Genomic DNA, 17405 nt, shown 5'->3' on the forward strand with positions numbered 1-17405 from the left:
ATGCAAGGACACATTAATTTGTTTGTTTTTTAGGCACGGGGAGATTGATTTTTCTAAGATCACACGATGATGAGACAACGCTAAGACTCGGATCTGGTTCCCTAGATTCTAGGTCGGCAGCTCTTTACCACCCTGTACCCTCCCAGCCCTCCTCGGAGAACTACACAAACAGACGAAGACGAACTGTAACACTACACTAACTGCCTCTCTGCTCGTGAACGGAACACCGGCCAACGTGTGACTGGGGTTCACTTCCGGAGCGTCGGGGAGGTTTATACAGTGGGCAGCCGGCGGAAGAGCTTTCGTTTCCGGGGCGAGTTATTTCTTGGGCAATTCGCAGGATGTGTCTGAGAGCTACGAAGAGCCCTTAGTAACGCCCCTTATGCAGTCAATGACTGTACCACTACCTTCCCGATTACCTATTTTCCGTCATTTATTGATGTTGGTTAGTTTCGAGGGCAAAGCAGAGGTAATCGGATTTTGAAGGTCTTCGGTATGAGAGGCGGAGGTAACAACACCCGCATTTTGTAACCCCCTGCCGTTTGGGGGAGGGTTGACAGTGTCAAAATGAAACAACAACTGTGCCACAGGAGCCCTCACATTTAGGGCGAGGTTTTGGTGGCAGAAAGGGGCGTATTCACGACGACTGGAATCGGTGTCCATCAGTCCATGGTCGGTCATTTCCTATGCATTGTTTATAAACTCTGCCTTCAATGACATTTGCAAGGGGAATGTGCTGGTAAAGTTGGCATGTTTTATTGATCACAAACAGCACACGCTTTTAGGTAGTCCACGGTGTTAAGACACCTGCTGCAGAGCTGTATGTCTATCAATCAAGTCTTAGGGCATAATACACGTAAGATAGATAAGGTGGTTACTTGCAGTAGGAACGCTTGGGTAATGTGCTGATCACAGTTCTGAATGGGCATATAAAACCTCTGGGTCTTAATGTACCTGCTTCAGACTACTGGGTGTTCTCTGCAGCACACAAACTCACTGGCAGGTCTTCTGTGGCAACACGCTCCCAGTGCCCAGTCTACTCCCACTGAACTAGTGTTCAGAGGGGCGAAGCAGTGGCAAGGGGCATTAAGTGTGTGCAATGCAGAGCTGCTGACTAGTATTTAGTGCCGTTCTTTCTGGAACTAGGGCTCTGGGTCGGAACAGATGGAAGCTAAACCATTAATTCCATTTGTCAGAATTGGATGTATCTAGGAGCAGGTAAACAAGTCATATGGTTTCCAGGTGGGGATAGCTGCACCCCTGCCTCCAGATCCAGCGTCCCATCGAGGAAGTATTCAAGAAAAGCCACTGCACAAAGTGTCCAAGAAATAAACCGGGAATTGAAGCATTTCACAGAAAGAGCTCTGAAAATGATAAAAGCCTTTTAAAGAAAACGTGTCTGATGATAGTAGAGTGATGGGGGAAGGCTGGAAACGAGCGTTTCATCAGTTTAAGCTAGTGAAGGAAAAAACATGACTACCGACCACACACTGCATATCATGTACTTACCTATGCCTACATGTTTGGCCATATATGTGTAATTGTACTAATCATTTATATCACACAGAATACAAATTAAGTGTTTGGCCCTTATTAATTGATGTTAATTACTAACCAAATTGGTAATACTGATTTTATAAACCGGGAAGAGTGACAGATTGAATAAGTGTCCATAAGGATTTCTTATTAGTAGGTTACATGCAGGTGCTTCCAGCTGCCAACACTTAACCATTTCGTCAGTGCTGGAACATGTGACCCCTAGGTTGCAGACGAATGACTGCAATAAAACATGAACCTGCTTAGACATCTAATTCATAACAAACCTGTGACTGGGAGGTTGCATGCACTGCTTCGTAGCAGGTAAAACAACCCTCTGTATATGATGATTCAAACCAGCGTCCAGCACATTACACAGAGACCTCTGAAGTAGGTGCTTACGCCCAAAATTATCGTAAAGCACTGCAATGCTATATTAGTGACAAACTAGGAGCAACACCAGTGCTAATTAACAATAACCATTCGTCAACTGAGACTGACTTCCTGAATTAAATCCCGAGCCATGCTAGATACTTTATATTACAATGTACACTATTTGTAACAAATAAAGAAGGTCATGACAGCGGTTTTCTTACACCACTCTCAGCCTACAGTGATGATACATCAGTGCCAGCCACCACATAACTGTACCAAAAGTAGACACACACATTACAACGTACCCCCACTTCTTTGTAACGTTTGAGTGTGCAGATGTGCACAGTACATGATGCTAGCTATGGTGCTACAAACGTTCAAAATGCTTAGAGCTGCACCAGGACCGGTAGGTATTCGAGTAAGAAAGCCAATTGAGTTCTGGTTTACAGGGACCCTTGAGTAACCTGCAGATCACAAGTTCTAGTCCTGGTAAAAAAGCTTAGTGGTTTATGCACACAGCTGCATTGATCCCTCAAAGGCATAGATGTGGATCATTGCAGATTTTAACCTATTCTTTCATTTTCAAAGGTTAAAATGTGTAGCATTGAATTTAGTTGTACGTAACACCAGCTGTTATGTAGAAAACACATTTTATGTGCTATGTAAAAATGTTTTATTAGTATAAATAATCAGCATTCCTTACATACAGAGATTGAGAAATGAAAACACTTTCATACCTCTGTATATTGCACGTCGGCCACAGAATATATTGTTCTTTTTCCCTGATGGGCTGTTCAGTCTGGAGACGTTGTATGCCGGCATCCAGCTGGATGGCCTTTGACTTTCAAATCCTGCTTCCAGTTATGGCACATCTTGAGTAAGAGGAAGGGGTATTATTGAAAGTAAGTATTTGGAGAAAGAAATGCTGGTAGTGGGGAAGGAAGCTCCGTTTCCATCATTCTTCTGCAGACTACAGCTCAGCAGGGCAAGGCATGGGACACAATAAATGTGTGTGGCTGATCCTGTAGCACTTGCCTTTATTTGTCACGATGAATTAGTTTAGCCACTGAAAATATTGTTTCAGAGCGCACTTAGGCCAAGAAGAGGGTGTTGGTACTCTGATGCATTACCAGAACTCGAAAGTAATGATACATTGGAAGCCATGACCAGTGGCTGATTTGTGGAGGTGATGGGCACTGGAACTCACTTTTGGAGCCAGGCCTTATAGCTCACCGTCAGACTCTTTAAGCTAGAGCAAGAAAGAAGGAATTCCAAAAGGGAAGCAGAACAAAGAAGAATGTGATAGGGAAACAGTGACATATCGAGAAATGAAAGATGAGAAAGAGCCTGCAACAGTGAGACAGAGTAGAAATGATAGGCAGGTGGAAGAAAGAACCAGGAGGTAGAATCAAGACTAGACAGTCCCAGGTTTCGACAAGACCAGCTAGAAATTCATTCTACAACATATGAATTTGGAGTAGCAAAGACTTTGAGATAAACAAGGGAGAATTGAGTGCACCACTATCTGACCTCTATCAATGTTTTGTCACCCATTTTCCGGCGCTATGAGCTCTTTCCAGCACTATCTTTTAAACGGTCATCAATTAATTAAAGCAGTCCCTTGAACTAGCAGAGCTCTCAAGTCACACCTTTTCAGGCATGCATTTCTCATCCAGTCCTCTTTTTTAAATTTGCATTCTGATACTTGAACACGTGAAGTTCAAAAACAAAATAAAAACCTCCAAAACATCGCAAAGTAAAAAAACATAAAGGTTGGATCCCTTAAGCTTCTTATGCTTGATGTGGGGAAACGTGAACGTTTGCTCTAGTAAATAAGTGCAGAATTAGAGCTGTCTACACAACATCTAAAACAAACTTGCCATTTTTGTAATTCTTATTTTTAGCCTGTCTTTTTTGGAAGGAGGTGCTGTCGTTGTAGTCCTTTTTGTCTCCATAGACACTTCCAACTTATGTGTATGAACTGACCGGCATTTCTATTTTTAAAATGTGGTCATCCTAGCCTCCACTCACTTTGTTTCTAGTCTGCATTCTATGTTGATTGTCTGTACCTCACAGATAATTGGTGCAGCCTTTGTAAAGCTATTTATACCCAATAAGATTTGCCCTTGCCTGCACTGATAGGGCCAAAGAACAGTTGCATGTGGAATACAGTGTGTTGTTTTTTTCCAGACTCGGGTCGCTATTGTTGCCACAATGCAGCAGGAGATGAGTTAGGTAGCATCTCTGATATTCAGGGGCCCAGGACTACCAAACTAATGTCTTTAGTGCTAAAGATGTAACAATTTCACAGACCGCCCAAATTTTAAATCTCTACAGAGGGTGACATCGAGCAGTTTTGGAACAGTGAACCTATTAAAATCAGTGTGAAGAAAAAAACGACGTGAAGGAGGGTTTTCAGCTGTGCGATCCTATGGAAGCCTATGAGTGACATTTTGATCGTTTGGGGGTTGAAGATGAGTCCTAGAGGGCAACATGTGATTTCAAAGTCTTTTCTCTACAACCATGAGTGAAGCATGCAAAGTCGATGTGTAATGGGCCTCTCCAGCGGATGGCTAAAAGTCTAACCCACCGGAGAAATCGAGCAGGGGAGGATCCATGGAAGAGAAACACTGATCGGAGCCAGAGTAAGGGGGTCCAATCAGCGTGCGGAGCCAAGGCAGAGTGATCCAGAGGAGGACATCATAGAGTCTATGAGGGAAAGCGCGGGCCGAAAACAATGTAATGTCAGGGAAGTAACAGCTTCTCCGATAAAAAGGATCCATCTTAAAAGCTTCAGTGGAATGCTAGAGAAGAGGGAGGAGGAAGAGAGCAAAATACTGGACTGAGTGGGTGCCTTTTATGTAGAAAGGGTGATCTAGGGCAGCAAAATAACGCCAAATTGATTGTATATAGTAATTGCTATAACCCTTGTTGCTTTTCACAGCGCTACGGCTAACATATACTATTATAGAACTTGATGGAATCTAGTGTTTCAACATCAGAATGATAAAAGGTGGAAACAGCCTTGTAGCACACAGACCTCAAAACAAACGTTTAATTCACTGAACAGTTTCAGTGTCTGAGGGGTTTTAAAAAAGTGAAACAAGTTAGAAAAGTATGGGGCATTGACAAGAGAGCTAAGAGAGTGGTGGTGAGGAGACGACAAGTCAATTTGCTGTGATAGTGGCCTGACTGACGCAGTCGACCATGACAGAGCACCAAATGAGGGAGTCCACAATCAGAGGGGCTGATCAAGGCAGTAGGCAATGAGACTGCACCGAGCTAAGCAGCTAGCCACAGTAGCGCTCTAAGCAAGGCAGCAAACTGCGAGTGTGTTGTGAGGGAAGAAGTGGTGCATGACTGTGCACTGAGCCGCGCAGTTGCTGTAGATCGTGCGTGCTAAACAAGTGTGCTGATCTTAGTACATGGCCATGGCTATGCGCGGAGTCAAACAGTCAGCATGCCTCTGTACTGAGCAAAGCAGTCTACCACTGCTCTGAATGAAGCATTTAGATATGACTGCATTCAGTGAAGAAATGGGGCATGATCTACTTCTGATCAAAGCTCTTCTATCCATGAAGATAGTGCGCCTGCCAAACGCATTCTGCTTTGATGCTGTGATAATCAAGGCAGCCCTTCATGACTGAACAGTAATGAGACTGTTAAGTGTGACAGTGCCCAGCATGGTAGCTCCTTATGACAGAGCACTGAGCGTGGAGGTCTACAATGACAGAGCACAGCGGGACTGACTATTCTCACTGATGCCCAGGAGCAATCCTTAGTTGAGAGAACACCCCTTGATCGGCTACCACTGTCTGTGAAATGGCCAGCAGCACTGGTTTGAAGCTTCATGGAGGGTCCTGGTGGGTTGTCAAGATGGGGATCTAGTCAATACTGTGAACTGGTCTGGAGAGAAGGATTATGGAAGTAGATTCTGCCCACCTTAACTATGCCCATTTGTTTTTCATCAGTGTACTGCACAGGGTGAGAAGTTCTCCAGAAGTAGTCCTCAAGTATGGCCTGGCAGATGGTGGAACATGAGCTTGAAATGCTTTTGGATGGGAAAGGCGTGGACGAGCCAGCAAAATACGATGTAGCCCCTGAAATGTTGCAGCCTGTAAAGCTGAGAAAGAACGTCAATTACATTGTTGTGGCTGTCATCCTCAATGAGCAGGTAAGTGGCCAGCGGAGACTGACAATGGTTGCATGATTAGACAATGAAGCTTGTGGAATTAATCAAGAGCGAGGAGGTCCATACACTTACAGCCTCTATCCTTCGTTCCTTGCTTGTAGAATCTATGTGTCACGTGATGGGGGAGGGCAGGACTGTAACCTTCTGTAGCACTTAAAAGGCATGGAGGAAGGGGTGTCATTGCAACACCAGAGAGGGAGACCCTCTTGTTCTTTGCATGCAGCAAGCCTATGCTTCCTGGTGGTGGAATTGAAAGCTTATATGGCACTACAAATCTTTAAAGCTATGGTGCCCTTAAAGAATCAGTCAGTAGAGGGGACAGTCCAGGGGGTCGATAGGTGCTATACAGCCCAAGCATGGCAACAGGTCTGGTTGGCGGTATAGCGTCCAGCTTTTACCATCATTAGTCTCAGATCAACTTGGATATAGTCAGGCAGGCCTCACCTTCTCCAGATTTGCTTCTGACCTTGCAACATCTGCCCCACCACCTAGAGACCCTAATTGGGGTGGTAGGAGCTATGCAAATTCGCCCCTGTGGAAAAGCTTACATTGTTGACTTTAAATTAATTAGAATTCTTCACCATGGATATATTTAGGGGAAAGAGCAACCTTGAAAATGTCAACCATCTCCTAATGGTAACCTACCTATGAGGCGTCAGCCTTTATCACAGAACACCCTGGTCAGAGTTTCTTCAATACATAGCCAGATTGGGACATTTGTGCCAGGGAAGCACACCAGTGACTCCAGGATCGGTTCCAAGAATGGTATCCCCTTCTGAAAGAGAACCTCTCTTTGCTGTTTTTTTTATGGGAGAAACCCATTTGGGAAGACTTCCTTTTAGGTGACCTTTGCGCTGGGCTGAATAGGAATATACTTGCATATCAAAATGAGCCCTGGCCATAAACTACATAGCTCAATGAGAGCACTTTTGATGCAACCTGACTCGTCCTAAGTGAATCCCGGTCACAAAATGTAGACGTTATGTCTGAAATCATTTGCTGCTTCGTGCACCTCTTTAAGGATTGAAATCCCAAAAGTTCAGTAGGTGGCGTCTTACCTAAGAATTTGGATGGGTTTGTTAAAATTGAAGCCGGGGGTAGTGCCACATATGCACTGTAAGGGCTTGAAAAACAGGAACTGATGCCAAAGCACATTGTGGCCCCATATATAGACTTGTGTAGTAATGTCCAGAGGTGGTATAGAGCCGCTGCTGAAGTTCCCAGGTATCTACAGCTATGCTAACTATTTCTGTATCAAGTCATGTGCCTTAGGTAATTCAAAAGGTGAGAAATCTGCAGGCAAAGTTATCCATCAGTAATTTGTCTCTTGTGGTATAAGAGGTATGACACTCCTGTAGGTATTAGCTTATCTTTGCAAATACACTATCTCTAATGGCAAAAGTGAGGCTGCTGTGCACTCACAATAAGTTATATGGTGTGGTGCAGGGGCTATGTCTCCAGTGGCATAAATCCTACCACTACGCTTGACAGTTGTGCTTTAATAGATGCAGGGGATGTGTCACTTAATGTTGTAAGAGATTGTCACCTGCTTTTCTTTCTCTCCTGTGCCTTCCAGAAGGAGGTGTTGATGATACAGGAGGCCAAGGAGGAGTGTTACGGAAGGTGGTACCTTCCTGCTGGGAGGATGGAGTTGAATGAGACCATCATTGAAGCCATGAAACGGGAAGTGCAGGAGGAGACAGGTCTTAATTGTGAGGCCCGCACTCTACTGGCAGTTCAGGAACATGGACCCTCCTGGATCCGCTTCGTCTTCCTCTCAGAGATCACAGGTACCTTTGCTGTGGTGTGAATCATAAGCAACCAGTCCTGTGTTTCTAACTTCCTTCCTTATAGGCCTCGCCCTTTGTCCTCGCCTCTGCTTAACACACCAACATTGTCTTTGAGATCTGTCTCCTGTTTGACACTCTGATGTTGTCTCTGGCCTTGCTCTCGTTTAATGCTCTGGTCGTGTTCCTTAGTCTCTTGCTTGATAGACTTACATTGTCTCTACTGCTTAATCCTTTTGTGCATCTCTAATCTGTTTTTTTAAACACTGACATTTGTATAGTGTCTATCTCCGCTTAAAGCATCATTTATCTGGGTCTGTGTCCTGTTTGGCTGAATGACATTTTCTTTTAGTTTCCAGATGGAAACTTGTCACCAGGTCTCTCTCTTTTGTGGACTATCCGTAGTTTCTGGGTCAGTTTCTTGTGTGATGCTCTGATATGGTCTGTATAATGTGCTTCATTGCCTGATGTCTCTGGAGTCCCCCTTCCCTTTGACACTTTAATGTAATCTCTGGGTTTCTTTCCCGCTTGAAGCTTTTGCGTTGTTTCTAAGTCTCTCCTGCTTGACATTCTTACATTGGCTGTACTTTATTTTCTACTTGAACGTACACGGCCTTTGGTCTCTCTTATGCTGTCCTCACTTGGCGTTTGTGTGCGGCGCCTCTCTTGCTCTCCTCATGGTTGACAAGCATAGGTGCGGCATTACGGGAAGTGTTTCTTCTTGCTGGAAGCACAGAGCTGAACGAGGCCATTACTGAAGCTATAAAATGAGGGGTGAAGGATACAGGTCTGAAGTGTGCGGTCCTCGCTGTGCTGTTTGTTCAGGAGCATGGGCTTCCCCGAATCTTCTAAGATCACAGTTACCTTTGCTCTGGAGTGAATCATGAGGGGCCAGTCCAGTGTTTTTGGCTTCAGAACCCATCCCACACCCTAAGGCAATGCTCGAATAAGCAACAACTTGCCATAGTCTAAGAGGTGGGAAGTGGGCAGTGATGCAAAAGGAATTGAATCCTGCTACAGCTGTATTTACAGAGGGCTGAGTTACTGCTTATACTGCTGTCGTTCGTTTATGGTCATCTTCCTTTGACCTCACCACTCCTCTACTTATGTGGTTTGGGATCACTTTTCTGATTCCCTCTAACATGTTCTTTTACTGACACCTTCCTTTGACCTCACTTCACCTCCCTGTAACATACCAGCGTGGTTTGGGATCACTTTTATGTTTCACACAGTTTTTTTACCTCTCTCTTGCTTGACGCTCTGAAGTAGTTTCTTAGGCTCTCTTGCTTGACAGGCGTACATTGTCTCTATTGCTTAACATTTTTGTATGTTACCTAGTTCATCTTTTCTTGGCATGCAGATATTGTTTCTGATGTCATTCTCCAACTTGTTGTACTTTAGTCTCTCACTTGTTTGGCTCTGACATATTTTGGTCTGTTCTTGAAAGGTATATATCGTCTCTGGATCTGTTCCCTGCTGTTCTCTCTTCCTTAGGTCAAGCTTGCTGCTTTGATGTCTCTGTTGTCATCCTCATTGTTCCTAAATTGGCAACTCTAGGTTTCTCTACTGTTTAATGCTTTAATGCTGTATCTTAGTCTCTCCTGCTTAACATGCTCACACTGCAATGTACTTGTGATACCACATGACACTCTTATACAGTCTCTCATTTCTCTTCTGTTCTGTCTCCACACGTGATGCTTCTGCATGGTTCTTCTCTTGCTTTCCCACCTGCATGGAACACCTTAGTAGTTTAAAGGCCACCTACTGGTGTACACACTGACATGGTCCTTGCTGGCTCTCCTTCATGACCCCCACTGTTTTCTCTGGCCCCTTGCTTGCTTGAAAGGTGTTAACTTTGGCTAAAGTCCATCTATTGCTCAGTGCTTAAACACCTTCTGACATGTAGCCAATGCTTATTGCTCTTATGGTGTTGGTGAGTTTCTTCTGCTTAATACTCTGATGTTGTCTGTGGTCGCACTTGGTGATTCCGTGCTCCGTGCGAAGGCTCATTGTGCTTTGGGTTCCTTGCAGGTGGAACCCTGAAGACAACCAAGGAAGCAGATGCGGAGTCTCTTCAGGCCGCCTGGTGGGACAGGACCACTACACTCCCCCTAAGAGCCCCCGACATCCATCCGCTCATTAAGTTAGCACTGCAGTACCATGAAAATCCCAGCCATCCGTTGTTAATGCCACATGAGACTGCCTACGCTGTGGTCAGCCAGAGGTTTCTGATCACTTTTACCAGCAGTGCAGAGGACGTGTGGGTGATGGTGTCTAATCAAAGCAGCTACCACCTGCCAGTGACTGCTAGTGGCTCCACCTTTGCTGAGTCCCGGCACAGCACTATGTCTGCCATGAACCGGCTCCTCAAGCGACTACTTCCAGAGGTGAAGGTCAACATCAGGGGTGTACTAGCACTGCAACACCTGGGTAAGTCTGAGGCAGGTGGGGCTGATGGAGTATGCCTCAATGTTCTAGTGTCAATCACTCATAGCCTAGCATCAAGTGATACAGCACCCCCTGGGATAATCGGAGAGGGCTTCGAGTGGTTCCTGGTGCCACAGGGTGCTGTAAAGAGTCAACTGCTCCAAAGACTTTCAGCTAACACTGTGGTTACACTTCATAGCTAGGCCAGAGTGTTGCCAGTCTGACAAAAGAATGAGAAAATAGATGGTTTAAACCCAGATCTCTGACTGGGAGTGAATGTTTGATTGGTTCCGCATTCCAGCCACCATTTGTGTTTTTTTGACAAAGGCTTGCAGGCATAATATTATAGCAGATATGTTGCTCATACACTTGTGAAGCAAAGATCACCACATCGTGCCATGAACTGGACAACCGTCTGGGACAATGCGGTCGGTCACAATGAGGAACACTTTGTACAGCTGGAGCAGCATGCTAACTGCATGAGAAAAGGAAAATGATCTTACCTGTGGGGTGGAAAACTACTAATCATTAAATAAAGTGCCTGGCTCACAGGGAGAAATGGACTGGCACATGGGAAAATTGGGACATTTCAAAATATCATATGGCCATAAAATGGTTGGTAGCTCTGTGAAAGGAATATTTATATCCTGGGCAAATCCTGACATGTGGTGTACTCTGTTCCAGATGTAGCAGTCATTCAGAGGCCCGGCTCGATTTGAAATTTCCCCATTTACTTCGTGAGACCACTTCTGGTGATGAGCCTCAATCCAAGGGGTACACTATGTAAAAACCTTCCATGTGATGAAAGCGACCCACAAATAAAGATATTTATTTTAAAAAGCCAATTGTTTAGAATTCAGTTCTTTATTATTACTCATCTATTACTGAAGCATTGCAGTGTGGCCAGTCACTATTGACTATCAGTTGCCTCTACACAGGTCTTCATCGGCCCTGTGGCCAATCACCGTGGCTTTTCTCTGTTCTATCCACTCTAGCTGTGGAGCTGTTCATGGTCTGTTTAGCAGTAAGAGGCCGCCCACACCCGGGAAGAGAGGTTTATCAAGCCAAGGTTATCAGCAAGACACAATCATTGGCCCCGGCACACGATCCAGTTCAGCTGGGGCTCCACAATGACGTGCAACGGTGTAAGCTGTACGTGAGGGCTGCAGCTTTCTCTAGTATATGAAGACTTGGTGAGCATCTGTTAAACATCTTTGAAGTAGGCATGCTGTGGATGGGGAAGAGAGTGAAGAAATGCCACAACTAACTTCCTTGAGAGGCTGTGAGGCTGTCAGCGGATACTGGCCTGTATAAATGGTGGGTACCGTTATTTTCCACTGATTTACCATGGCCGCCAGGACTTTTTCTATCAGTTTTCCAGGGGACGGTCCATTTGAGATTAGTTAGTAGTAGTTTGGGTCAGCGAAGTCCAGGTTATTTTTGTTAATGAGTGGCCACATGTAGGATACCTGAACTCCTTCGGAAATGTACCTGTGGTTAAGGAATTGTGAATTATGTTCACCACTCGTCTACACCCTAAATCCCTTTCAACAAACACTATTTGCCCCCAAGTTATTGCACAACAAAAATCTTCTCAAATTCCAAAGCGTATCATCTTCTAGCCTAACAGCAGTTTCTAAAACTTCTATCACGTTCTTGGGATCTAGCCAGTGAACAATTGGTGTCCCTAATTCGCTCGGTTTCCCGCTGTCTAATTTCGGCCTTGAACACTTCGAATCCCCCTTACCTTTCCTCCTTCCTATTTCGTACGCACAGGGCTCTGCAGACAAATATGTAGGTAAGGCACAGGTAGCAGGAAGGAGCAACAATCCTGAGAAGGACACCACGGAACATCAGACGACAAGCTTGGTTTTCGATGTAAAGTACTTTGGTGGAAAAAAACCCACTTAACCTGGCTAGCTCTGGGCGCTGTCTTGGCCATACAAGTGCGCTACAAGTGCGATGATTCATGGCTTGGCTTAGGGCACAGCCAGTCCCATCTGGCAGTAATTGTGAAGAAGCTCACGTAGCATGCTGGCGTGTTTGACAACAGCCACTGGAGCTGCAAGTGACAAACATCATTGGGCAATTCTTTGGAGACAGTGGGAGAGACAACTTGTTGCCAGACATTCACAAGCAACCGCAACATCACATAATATTAGAACACAACATCAAGAGAGTGAAGACACTGACTCCACAAGCTAAGGAAAAGCACCTGAACACGTATCGCTCATCTCTGCATACTCGCACAAGTTGCCAGTAAAACGCAAGACCAGCCACCCCCACTGAGACTTTCAGAATGATGACCCAGAACTAGAAGCAGACAAGAAGAACACACACTCACATAGGATCCTTACACTACCAGAGCAAGAAATGCATACTATACTAACAGTTGCCCTGAGGACAAGCAGCATAATTAAACTAAGTGCATTGCTCTGCCTCCCGTGGCTCTACCCTCTAAGTAGAGCCCTTTCCCTGGCTCATCTGAACTCCTGTCCCCTGTCAGGAGTTCGAGGCCCTCCTCCACCCACAGCCTTCTGCCTGTGCCTCATCCCTGGTGTCTACTGGGAGAGCTCTGCTTTCCTACTAGGCTACCTTCTGCCTCTCTCCTCCTCTTGCTTTGCTTTGCTCTCTGCTCCAGTACTGTCCCTTAATGCTCCTTTTCCTTGTTTCTCACTCACTCCGCTATCTCTCTCTCACTTTTGCTCTCCCCCACCGCTGCTGCCTCCGCGGCCTGCACCCTTTTTTCGGACACGCCCCCTTTGATGGCCCCACCCCCCTTTTCACCCCCGCTCCTGCCTCACAGCTGTCCTCGCCTCCCCCCACCTCCCTACATAATGGCAAGCCCGTCTGCGCTCGGACCGCACCCAGCGCCAGAACCCCTGGCTCCCCCCCCCCCCACCACAGCCATGCACGTCTTCACTACGCCGCCGCCACATTCCGCGCCCTCAACACCAGCCGCTCTCCCGCCTGCCTTCAAGCCTCCCCACAGACCACCCGCAGATCCTTCTCCTGCCGGAACTGCACTTTCACCAGCCTCCACACCAACGACCCACCAAGGCAGGACGCAACCATCTCAGATGTATCCTCCTCAACACCCGCTCTGTCCACAAGCATGCAGTAGAGCTATGGAATCTACTCAACTCAGCCTCCCCAGACATCGCCTTCCTGACCGAGACCAGGATGAACCCCTCCTCAGCACTTGACATCGCCATAGCCATCCTGGACGGCTACAAGATCACTCGCAGGGACCACCCCCACAAACCAGGAGGAGGCATCACCATCATCCACAAGAACTCCCTCAGGATCACAACCAACACCAAAGACACCCTCAGCACCGCCAAACTCCTGCACTTCCAAATCCACACTGACCCAAACACCACCCTCCGAGAGACCCTTGTCTACAGACCCCTCGGCCCACGATAGCAGTTCAGCAACTCCATTACCGACATCATCAGCACGCACGCTCTCACATCCACTGACTACATACTCCTCAGAGACTTAAACTTCCACCTCGAGAACACCAATGACACCACCACCACCACCCTGCTTGACAACCTCTCCAACCTCTGCCTCAAACAGCTCGTCACAACACTAACCCACTCCGCAGGACACAAACTTGACCCTATTTTCTCCACCAGAAATCACGTCTCTTTCAGCCACACCACCGAACTCCACTGGACAGACCACAGCTGCCTCCACTTCTCCTTCAAGAAACCCACAACACACCACCACCCCCAACGGATCACCCACCGCAGTTGGAACAAGGTCACAGAAGGCCAACTTATTGCAACCCTCTCCTAGAACTCACCCATCGACACCACTGACACTTATGCAGCTGCCCGCAACTTCAGGCAATGGGTCAACACCTGTGCCAATACTCTAGCCCCAATCAAGAATCCCTCCAATAGACGCACCAACAGAAAGGCCTTCTGGTTTACCGCTGACCTCCACAAATCTAAGCAAAGCTGGCGAAGACTCGAAAGAAAGTGGCGCCAAGATCAGACTCTGGACAACCACACAGCCTTCAAAAACGCCATCCGCACACACCACCAACTCATCTGAGCCGCCAAAAGAACCACCTTCAAAGACCAAATCAACAACGCACACAGCCACAAGGAGCTCTTCAAAGTTGTGAAGGAGCTCTCCAACCCCAGCTCTAATGCCAACGACATCCCGCCATCCAAAGACCTCTGCAACTCCCTAGCCTCCTACTTCCACTGCAAGATTGCAAACATCCATGACAGCTTCAGCACCCAGACCCCCCCGGCAACCACCAACACCACAGATTCATCTCCGACCAACCTCCTGCTCTCCTGGATCCCCATCAACGACGACACCATCGAAAGCATGAACACCATCCACTCCGGCTCTCCATCTGACCCCCTGCCCTCACCACATCCTCAACAAAGCAAACTCCATCATCGCACCCCAAATACGGAAGATCAGCAACAGCTTCTTCGAGTCCACCACCTACCCAGAGAAAGGGAAACATGCCGAGATCAACGCCCTTCTTAAAAAACCCAATGTGGACCCAAAGGACCTCAAGAACTTCTGGCCTATCTCCCTGCTCCGCTTCCTGGCAAAAGTAATCGAGAAGGCCGTCAACAGACAACTAACCCTTTTCCTAGAGGAGAACCGCACCCTGGACCCTTCCCAATCCGGATTCCGCAGCAACCACAGCACCAAAACCGACCTCATCGCCGCCAACAACGACATCAGAACCATACTGGACAGCAGCGAAACCGTGGCCCTCATCCTCCTGGACCTCTCGGATGCGTTCAACACCATCTGCCACCACACCCTACGCTCACGCCTCAGCAATGCTGGAATCCACGACAGCCCTGGACTAGGTCACCTCCTTTCTCACAGCAGAACCCAGAGAGTCCGTCTCCCCCCATTCCACTCAGAGGCCACCAAAATCATCTACGGCGTACCCCAGGGTTCGTCCCTCAGCCCGACCCTCTTCAACGTCTACATCGCTCCGCTCGCTAACATCGCCCGATCCCACAACCTCAACATCATCTCATACACCGACGACAACCAGCTGATCCTCTCTTTTACCAAGGACTCCGCCAAGACCTACCTCCACGAAGGAATGAAGGCCATCGACGAATGGCTGAAGAGCAGCTGCCTCAAACTCAATTCCGACAAGACGGAAATCCTCATCTTCGGCTCCACCCGCTCCGCATGGGATGACTCCTGGTGGCCTGCCACTCTCGGAACCGCTCCGACTCCCACCGACCACGCACGCAACCTAGGATTCATCTTTGACTCCTCACTATCCATGACCCAGCAAGTCAATGCCATCCCCTTCTCCTACTTCAACACCCTCCGCATGCTCCAAAAGATCTACAAATGGATACCCACCGAAACCAGAACAGTCACCCAAGCCCTCGTAAGCAGCAAACTGGACTATGGCAATGCCCTCTTTGCAGGAACCGCAGCCAAACTCCAGAAAAGGCTGCATCGCATCCAGAATGCCTCCGCACGCCTCATTCTGGACATCCCAAGCCACTGCCACACCACAGACCACCTAAAAAACCTGCACTGGCTCCCAGTCAACAAGAGAATCACCTTCAAACTCCTCACCCACGCTCACAAAGCATTGCACAACCCCGGACCAGAATACCTCAACAAATGACTCTCCTTCTACACCTCGGCCTGGCATCTCCGCTCCGCCGACCTCACCCTCGCAACCGTCCCACGTGCCCGCAGAACTACAACCGGAGGTAGATCATTCTCACACCTCGCCGCCAAAACGTGGAACACTCTTCCCACCCACCTGCGCCAGACCAAAGACCTCCTTACCTTCAGGAAACTTCTCAAGACCTGGCTGTTCGAGCAGTAGCAGAAACCCTCCCCCCACTCCCCCCCCCAACCTTCTCCCACCTCCCCTCCTCAGCACCTTGAGAACCTCATGGCTGAGTAGTGCGCTTTATAAATCTCTGATTGATTGATTGATAGGCCAACCTGCCCTTTGTGAACCACTTCCACTTATTCTCGGTCTCTGTTCCTCCTGGGAAGTCTTGTTGAACTGCTGCAAGGGAAGAAGCACCAGGAAATTCTTACCGGTCCTTTACTTCCATAGTGCTTTCCTGGAGGCACAGATGACCTGGCCCTGCCTGTAAACTATTTTACTTCCTTAAGTGTATGTGGCCAGAGCATTCTTAATTAGTTCCATGGGTGGCAGCCGTGCCCAGAATCCCTGCAATTTGTATTAGCTGCTTTATATTGTGTCTGCAACAATTTGTCTTCAATCCATGCCAAACAGTAATCCTCAGATAGCCCTCCTCCCTCAGTGTCACGGTAAAAGGTGGGGAGGTAAATGAAGCTTTCCTTTGATGCCTTCACTCTTTTGTCCTTTTTAGGTCTAGCAGGGGTGAGGGCCAGAACGACTCCTTTACAGTCTTTCCTTGAAACACGCCACATGTTCCTCCTGTTGTTTGGTAAATTAAAATGCATTTCTTCCAAATAATTTTAAATGCCCCAACCCTTTGATTCCAGTGAGTTGTACTAGCTTTGTCCTGGTGTTGTCTTATTTTCCGATTTTACTTTGCTTTGTTTGATTTCCTTGGGCTGCACTATCACCACTCCTGGATAGACCCACAGTTCCATATGGCTATGGGGTGTGATCATGCCTTGGGTTACTCCACTGCCACTCCTGGGCAGTGTGTTCAGAGCATATATTTAAAGTGGTTGCTTTATGCCCCTTCCAATGGTTTTTGTGTAAAGCATATATCTATGGGTTTTCTCCTCTGACATTCCTGTAACGACTCCTCAGAGCCTATACTCGGGCTGGCTGTATTATGGCTAGTCCGTTAAAGCACCTGGGTGGACTCCGCAGAGCATATGACGTGTCTCATTTTAATTTGGCCTTCACTATTCATTACTCTCTGCCACACCTAAGTGGATTTCTCAGACACATACCATGCCTGACCATATGGAATATGTTACTTACCCTGTAAGCATCGGTTTGTAGTGTGTGATTGTGTAGATTCACATACTCTGAATACCCCTGTCATCTTTTGCTGGGCTATGGTTGCTCTTCTGTTTCCCTACGCTGAGGCCATCACAACATATAATGT

The 17405-nt window shown here is 47.1% G+C and overlaps 1 protein-coding gene across 4 annotated transcripts; it reads left to right on the top strand.

Moving 5' to 3' along the window:
• The first annotated feature begins 306 nt into the window (after positions 1-306).
• Positions 307-11162, top strand: NUDT18 (nudix hydrolase 18). 4 transcript variants are annotated; one of them, XM_069213977.1, is made up of 4 exons: positions 307-6085; positions 7680-7893; positions 9922-10320; positions 11002-11162. In XM_069213977.1, the coding sequence occupies exons 1-4, from the start codon at positions 5927-5929 to the stop codon at positions 11034-11036; spliced, it is 807 nt and encodes a 268-aa protein (XP_069070078.1). In that variant the 5' UTR covers positions 307-5926; the 3' UTR covers positions 11037-11162. The 4 variants fall into 4 exon arrangements, with proteins under 4 accessions (XP_069070078.1, XP_069070075.1, XP_069070076.1 ...); XM_069213974.1 differs by having other exon boundaries at positions 307-672; positions 5883-6085; positions 9922-11162; XM_069213975.1 differs by having other exon boundaries at positions 307-508; positions 5883-6085; positions 9922-11162.
• Positions 11163-17405: the final 6243 nt, after the last annotated feature.

This window comes from Pleurodeles waltl, chromosome 11 (genome assembly GCF_031143425.1).
Source record: "Pleurodeles waltl isolate 20211129_DDA chromosome 11, aPleWal1.hap1.20221129, whole genome shotgun sequence".
Lineage (NCBI taxonomy): Eukaryota > Metazoa > Chordata > Amphibia > Caudata > Salamandridae > Pleurodeles > Pleurodeles waltl.